At 49.4% G+C, this 8,362-nt stretch overlaps 1 protein-coding gene across 4 annotated transcripts in view; it reads right to left on the bottom strand.

Annotated features, from left to right (window-relative positions):
* Nucleotides 1–1,419: 1,419 nt before the first annotated feature.
* The window catches only part of LOC119178704 (calpain-5), a 100,575-nt gene continuing 93,632 nt past the window's right edge, over nt 1,420–8,362 (bottom strand). For 3 of the 4 annotated variants that reach the window (XM_037429933.2, XM_037429934.2, XM_075878507.1), the window contains one exon: nt 1,420–1,956. In XM_037429933.2, coding sequence (XP_037285830.2) covers nt 1,765–1,956 — 192 coding nt within the window. In that variant the 3' untranslated portion in view covers nt 1,420–1,764. The remainder of the gene's footprint in view (nt 1,957–8,362) is intronic. The other variant, XM_037429935.2, reaches the window with a different exon arrangement.

The following is an 8,362-nucleotide window of genomic DNA, read 5'->3' as shown; positions in this document are numbered from 1 at the left end:
TCCCTCTCTCTGAGTTTGGAGAGAGTGGCCTGCGATAGGCTTTTTCGCGTGCAATAAGGGGAGCTCCACAGACACAATCCTATTGACTCCTCCCCTTTCCACCGAATACATTCACAAGACATTAGCTGTAAAGGCATAGGCTTCGCTTTCTGGCTAGAACAAACTTTGCTCGCTTGCTATCCTGGTGGGCTGAATCAAAACATCACCTATTTTGCAACATATTACACTGGCATGCTATTCAAAGCCATATGATTTGGCAAGTGGATGTATCACTACTTAATAAAGGTGCAAATAAATGCCATTACGCTGATCTACTGCTTCGTTTGTTTCTTGAGCTGGAGATACCACACAGTCTGCAAAATGAAAATACTAGACTAAATGTGAGAGAAGTGAAAATGGTGTGTGCAGAGCAGTAAAAAGAGAAAACAGGCGTACACATCTAAGGTTGAGCAACTTTTGAAGGTGGTGTGAATAGCTGGGTATTGACAAAATTGTACAACAGGTTTCTCAGTGTAAAACCAAGTTTCTCAGTTCTGCAACACCACGGTCACTACGTTACCATGGCTCATAGTTAGGGTTCCGTGTTTTTAGAGTTTATTTCTGGGGAGAAAATTTGGCATTTATCAACATTTATCTGAAATGAGGTGTTTATTTTGGCATTATAAGTTGTTCAATGTGCTCTTAATTTTATATCCAATAAAGACGTGTTGTGATAGAGCTGATAAACCAGTTTTTCCATCCATCATTTTTTTTTTCACTTGCTTTTTACTTAGTCCACCACGGTGGATCAGTGGTTACGGTGCACTGCTGGTGACACGAAGGTCACAGGTTCGATTCCGTCCACGGTGGTCTCATTTTCGGGGAGGAGAAATGGTCGAGGCCTGTGCACCGTGCAACGTCAGCGCACATTAAAAAAACACCAGGTGCTCAGAATTTCCAGAGCCCTCCTCTACAGCATCTCTTATAATCATATGGTAGTTTTGGGACGTAAAACTCCAGATATTATTATTGTTATTATTATTATTAATGCTTTTTACTTAATCTATTATAAGGCCGCATGCACTGCCCTCTTGTAACACTAGGCTGCACTGCTGTGAACTTGCCGAAGTGTGCTGTTGGAGGCAAGCTGCTTGTCCTCTCTCATTTTCTTGATGAAAAATATAATACTTATTAATATCGTTATTCTCATTCCTGCAAAACCTTCTACGAAATTATATATAAACCCAAAAATATGCAAACACACTACCTGTATTTATATGTCTCAATGGCTTGAACGCACGAGCACATATGCACAAATACTTTTATACGTAACTCCCATGTCAGTTTCTACCTTAAAGCCTGCTTTAACAGACGCAACCTTACATCATGATGTTGATGCTGCTGATGGATGTTTCCTGCATTCAAATGATGAGTCTCAGCTTTGAAAATGCTCCTTTAATATCGAAGTTTATCGTATAAATATGAATGATAAAAACCTTTATTGACGAGTGTTTACCGTATTTCTTCACATTATTCCAAAAACACAGAGCCCTACTCATAGTATGAGACATACTCTGTAGTGTTTGTACACTTTCACAATAAACACTTTAATCACATTTTCACTACAGGAACAATGCACTATAGTGGTGCCACTGCACGATTGGTGCCAACGATTCGATTTCATGGGCACGCACCCGATTAACATGTAACCTTTGGCCATAAGCACCTTTGTTGAGCTGTTTCAACCCTAGCTGCAGGGATGGAAGCACATACAGTTTCACTGGCTCAGACACCAAGCAAGTCGTCAGTGGTAGTGACCTCGACAAACAGAGTTCCCAAGCTGCCATCGGTTCCGCTGGCCGGCCGGTTCCGATGTCCCACAAGTGGCACTTCCAGCGTCTGTCGCTCGACGCCCAGTGGGGCATCGACGTATGCCTTTGCCATGTATGCATCCATCATCAGGTGACTGTTCCACACCTGCATCACATGTGACTATGAACACTGCTAATGCTATCGTCAGCGCAGTGCAAATGCTGTGCCTCAACTCTTATCACTCAATTTCAACATGAGTACAAGAACTGGAGGAACACGATAAGCTTAACAAAGAACCTGAGAGTCAATTATGCATACCACTCGATAACGTTCCCTTAGCGGCAGTAGCACCACAACCCACAGCCTAATGGGTAGACGCAGCACACTCAGGCCGTGGCAACACATTTTTAGGGGTCACACATATTACTGCTGTCATAAATACAGGTGTTTTTATGCAAAAAAATGTACATAAACATGCTTGGCCACCGTCTATGTGTTCTCAACACGACTCATAATTTTGCTTTTTTTTTTTTTTGCAGAAATGTGCACAGCATTTCTCTCAATTTTTTTTTCTTCTCGTTTCACTGTTGTTATGCAGTCGAATCTTGATAATTCGAACTCGAAAGGGCCCGAAAATTTGTTCGAATTAAAATAAGTTCGAATTGATTAAGTTCGAATTAAATAAGTTCGAATTGGCGCGCGTCATTGAAAGTAGAAGGGTTACGTGGCAGGGACGGGAAAGGGAGAAGCATGGCACCGGCACCTGAGAGAGAGCCACACTCCGCAACAGCTTTTCTCTCTCTCTCTTTTTTTTTTTCCTCTGTCTCCTTGCGCGCGGTATTGGAAGGAAAAGGGTCTTTACGGTGGCAGGGGTGAAAAAGGAAGAAGCGTGGCACAGGCGCTTTGCAGATCGGCATTTGAGAGAGCGCAAACATTCCATCGCAGTCTTTCCTTTCCTTCACGCGCAGCGTTGAGGTGTCGGAGGTGCCACCGCGAGATTGGGCGGGGTGCTGAGAGCATTTTCGGAGCGCGGTATGTTCAAACTAACCGTCGCAGTGCTTGTGAATTCGAATTACCAGGTGTTTTTGCTTATTGAAATACACATCGCTTTGACGGGACCTCATCGTGAGTTTGAATGAACCGGAAGTTCAAATTAAGTGTGTTCGAAATAATGAGATTCGACTATTTTGCTTTTCAAATTCTATCATGTATATGCTGCAGTTTTTCACATCTTTATTTTTTTGTCCCCTCATTTGCTTATCTTTGTATTATAATGACCTGTACTATAATGATCTGTATCATAATGGTATTCTGTTATTGATGCTTTTGCCCCGCCTTGATATAATACCCTGAAAAGGACCTTTAAGGGTAAATATATAACGGTGATCAGAATGAAGATACCGATTTAGTTTTCAAGTTTAAAACTTTGTTATGCCGTCTTATACCCCTTTCCGTCCCAGCGACCAGTGTACCGGAAATCAAATAAGGTGGTGCAGAAACGCAAGCTGAGCCACAATCCAAGACGAAACCATATTTGCAGCTACAATAGGAGGCAAGCGATATAATTTTAAATGTTTTTTCTTTCTCAGCGCCACTCTGTTATAGGGGCACCTTTGAATATTGGCGTCATCCATGAAAAAAAGCGTGCGCACGGTGTGGTTAAAAATGCACAACTATTCTAGGAGCTCTCACCGTGCAATTAAAATAATTTAAATCGTGCAAGCTGACTGATGTCCTTTTAAAACAATGATGCAAAAAGGTAGCTTTTTTAATCAGGAGCTTGCTTGGATTGCGAAAATAGTTTTGTGTCCAGTACACTGGACACAAGGATGCAATTAGATAATATGTTACGTGAGTAACGAGACAAAGTATTGCGAATATATTCGAAAAATATATTTGCAAGAGCGGTTGCAGCACTGGCCAGTCTGGCTCCGAGCTCGAGCAGCCAGCGAGCCTCATCTTCCTCGTCGGGCGCACACGCGCATTCGCACTATGGTTTGTGGCAGCCTACAGGTAGCATAACCCCCGTCGGCAAAGGCGCCGTCTCGGCGCATCTAGATGTCAAGATCATTGGGCGAGTGGTACTGCTTCAGGCGTGCGACGTGTACGATGTCGGTGGCCCTAGGGGTGGATGAAGACGGCGAGGCAGCAGGAGTGATTTCATAAGTGACGGGAGTCACCTCACGAAGCACTCTGTAGGGCCCTGTGTACCGAGAGAGCAGCTTGTCAGACAGGCCAACGTGCCTGGTCGGAGACCACAGCAGAACCAACGAACCGGGCGAAAAGTGCACATCGCGGTGTCGTTGGTCGTACCGACGCCGTTGGTTTGCTTGGGAGGTCAGAAGGCGAGCACGAGCGGTTTCGCGTGCGTGGGCGGCCCGGCTGATGGCGTCCAGAGCATATTGTGAAGTTGGAGCTGCTGGTAACGGAATCGTCGTATCGAGGGGTAATGTGGGTTCGCGGCCGAACAGCAAGAAAAAAGGGGAGTAACCAGCCGTGTCGTGGCGCGAAGAATTGTAGGCAAATGTCACGTATGGTAAAGCGATGTCCCAGTCAGAGTGATCTGAGGAAACGTACTTTGCAAGCATGTCAGTTAGGGTTCGGTTCAGGCGTTCTGTGAGGCCATTTGTTTGCGGATGGTACGACGTAGTGAGCTTGTGGCGTGTTGCACAAGAGCGTAGGATGTCCGCTATGACTTTCGATAGAAATGTGCGGCCTCGGTCCGTGAGCAGCTGGCGTGGAGCACCATGTTGCAAGATCACGTCGTGTAGAAGAAAATCGGCGACGTCAGTGGCGCAACTTGTTGGAAGGGCGCGTGTGATTGCGTAGCGTGTGGCGTAGTCTGTGGCCACAGCTATCCACCTGTTGCCAGCAGAAGACAGAGGAAAAGGGCCGAGTAAGTCCAAGCCGACGCGAAAGAAAGGTTCCGTAGAAATATCGAGTGGTTGAAGGCGCCCAGCCGGAAGCGTCGATGGTGTTTTGCGGCGCTGACATTCCTCACACGCCGCGACGTATCTTCTGACGGACCGTGCCAGACCTGGCCAATAGAAGCGACGGCGAATCCGGTCGTATGTGCGGGACACACCCAGGTGACCGGCAGTAGGAACGTCATGAAGTTCGTGGAGTACAGCCAAGCGGAGGTGTTTGGGTATGGCAAGCAGCAGAGATGGGCCGTCTGGATGGAAGTTATGCCGGTATAATGTGCCATTCTGGAGTACGAACGAGCGATAGGATCGGTTCGATGGGGAGGAGTCGAGGCGCTCAATGATAGCTCGTAGGGCTGCATCACGGCGTTGCTCGTCGGCTATGTGGTTCAGTTGAGAAACGGAGCACACGCAGGCGTCGTTGTCAGGTATGGTGGCCGATGGGTCAACTGGATAGCGAGAAAGGCAATCGGCGTCCTGGTGCAGGCGTCCAGACTTGTATATCACAGAAAAGGTGTATTCTTGCAGTCGCAGAGCCCAGCGACCAAGTCGACCTGTAGGATCTCTTAAGGATGAAAGCCAGCAGAGCGCGTGGTGGTCGGTGACGACGGAAAAGTGAGTGCCATATAAATATGGACGGAATTTTGAGACCGCCCAGACAAGAGCAAGGCATTCTCGCTCCGTGATCGAATAGTTACGCTCTGCAGGTGTAAGGAGGCGGCTAGCATACGCGATAACGCGGTCGTGTCCCTGTTGGCATTGGGCGAGAACGGCTCCGATACCGTGACCACTGGCATCAGTTCGGACCTCAGTTCGGGCAGATGGGTCAAAGTGGGCGAGGATAGGGGGCGTCGTCAAAAGTGTTATGAGGTGAGAGAAGGCGGCAGCTTGAGTGGACCCCCACGAAAATGGAACGCCTTTCTTCAAGAGATCGGTAAGTGGTTGGGCGATTGCCGCAAAATCTTTCACGAACCGCCTAAAGTAGGAGCAAAGTCCCACAAAGCTCCGGACATCTTTGGCGGATTGGGGTACTGGGAAACTCGTGACGGCACGAATTTTCTCAGGGTCCGGTCTCACACCAGAAGCATCGACAAGGTGGCCCAGCACGGTAATCTGTCGGCGGCCGAAGTGACACTTCGAGGAGTTCAACTGGAGGCCAGCTTTGCGGAAGACGTCGAGAATGGCCGACAGACGCTCAAGGTGGGTCTCAAACGTAGGTGCAAATACGAGGACGTCGTCTAGGTAACACAGGCATGTTGACCATTTGAACCCGTGTAGCAGAGAGTCCATCATACGTTCGAACGTGGCGGGGGCATTGCATAGACCGAAGGGCATAACCTTGAATTGGTATAGGCCATCTGGAGTGATGAAGGCGGTCTTTTCTTGGTCTTTCTCGTCTACGGCAATCTGCCAATAACCAGAACGAAGGTCGATGGATGAAAAGTAGCGTGCGCCGTGGAGACAATCGAGGGCGTCATCAATACGTGGTAAAGGATACACGTCCTTTTTGGTGATTCGATTTAGATGCCGGTAATCGATGCAAAAACGCCATGTGTTGTCCTTCTTTTTAACCAGGACGACGGGTGACGCCCATGGGCTTGATGAGGGCTCAATAATGCCTTTAGTTAACATCTTATTCACTTCAGCTTGAATAATCTGGCGCTCCGACGCGGACACGCGATACGGTCGACGGTGAATGGGAGCAGCATCACCGGTGTTGATGCGGTGCTTTACAAGAGAAGTTTGGCCGAGTGGGCGGTCGTCAAGGTCGAAGATGTCACGGTAGGAAGCTAGAAGGCGTGCGAGAGCGGCTGATTGCGCTGGGGGAAGGTCAGGGTCGATCATGGGACGTATTGACATGTCGAGGCATGTGGCATCGAGTGGGCGACAAGGAAAATTGGGGCATGCGTCGGCTGCGAAAGTGGTGACGTGATCATCGGCTAAGGACCGCAACGTGGCAATTAGGATGCCTTCAGGGAGGACTTGCTTTGTGAAGCCGAAATTTATGACGGGTAGACGGGTCCGGTTGGAGGCTACAGTTACGATGCAGTGAGGGACGGTGACGTCACGTGCCAGTAGGACATCAGGAATCGGCGTGACGATGTAATTCCCATCCAATACGGGTGAGGTCGTGGCAAATTCGGTGAATGTGAGGGCTTTAGGCGGTAAGCGGAGGAAGTCTGTGGCAGAAAGGCCGTGTTGAGGTTCAGGGTGAATATCCGGCTGAAGAGGAAGGTCTAAGCAAAGAGTACCAGCGGAACAGTCGATGAGAGCAGAATGGGTCGACAGGAAGTCCATCCCTAAGATGAGGTCATGAGGACAGTTCTGGAGCACCGTGAATAGAACAGGGATGTAACGGTCGGCGATGCGTATGCGAGCCGTACACATGCCAATGACAGGAACAGTGCCGCCATCGGCCACACGTACAGCTTCGGTAGCAGGGGGCGTGAGTACTTTTCTTAAGCGGCGACAAAGATGAACGCTGATTATGGACACATGAGCGCCAGTATCGACTAGTGCCGACAGAGAAATACCGTCCACGTGTACATCGACAAGATTTTTGTTCGTATGAAGCGTCAATGGAGGGTTTGGTTCAGACAGGGATGATGCAGCACTACCTCCAGGGGCTGCACTGTCTAGTTTTCCGTCGGGTACGATGAAAAGTTAGGCGGCGAGTGATGGCGGCGTGGCTGGGGCGACGGGGAACGACGGCGTTGAGGGGACGGAGAACGAGCAGGAAGGCGGCTGTTAGACGTGTCGAAAGCAGGGGCGGTACGGCTGGACGAATACCGGCGAAGATCTTCATATGGGCTATAAGGTGCGAAAAACTGGCTCCTATGTGGCGGCGTCCAGGAGGCACGGCAGTAGCGGGAGACATGTCCAACGCGGTGGCACCGGAAGCAGATCGGTTTGTCGTCAGGAGTTCGCCATTCCGCCGGGTTGCGAGATCGTGGAGCAACAAATGGGTCACGTCGAGGTGCATGAGTGGGAATTGGTCTGGAGGAGGGGCAAGAGATGGGGCAAGCATCAGGGAACCCGCGGTTGGCGAATTCTTGTCGTACGACCGCCTGAATAACGGAGATCGCGGGGGTTGTCGGTATCGTATGTTCGAAAGAAGTGGGCTGAAGCGGCGCTGGACTTGCTGCTTCAAGTTCCCGTCGAACGATACGCGTTACACTCTGCTCAAAGGGCGGTGTGACGGTAGAATCGGAGCAGGTGGACGTAGCCGCCGTGTTTGGCAACCGAGAAAAAGGAGGGCGCACCCGACGGCTTTTTGCTGTTTCGAAACGGCGGCATTCTTGAATTACACGGTCGATGGTCGAGACGTTAGTGTACACCAGCAAATTGAAGGCGTCGTCCGCGATCCCCTTCAAAACGTGTCCAACCTTTTCAGCCTCAGACATCGCCTCGTCCACTTTTCGGCAAAGAGCGAGAACTTCTTGGATGTATGACACATACGATTCAGTTGGCGACTGGACACGGGTAGCCAGCTCCTGTCGTGCAGCTGCGTGGCGACCGGTCGGGTCCCCAAAGATGTCACGTAGCTTCTCCTTGAACGTGTCCCAGCTGGTGAGTTCGGACTCATTTGTCTCGTACCAGACACGCGGGGTTCCGTCCAAGTAGAAGAGGACATTAGCGAGCATCAT

Source organism: Rhipicephalus microplus, chromosome 1 (assembly GCF_043290135.1).
Source record: "Rhipicephalus microplus isolate Deutch F79 chromosome 1, USDA_Rmic, whole genome shotgun sequence".
Lineage (NCBI taxonomy): Eukaryota > Metazoa > Arthropoda > Arachnida > Ixodida > Ixodidae > Rhipicephalus > Rhipicephalus microplus.
The sequence above is the reverse complement of the archived record's forward strand: the minus strand, read 5'-3'. Positions and strand labels throughout refer to the sequence as shown.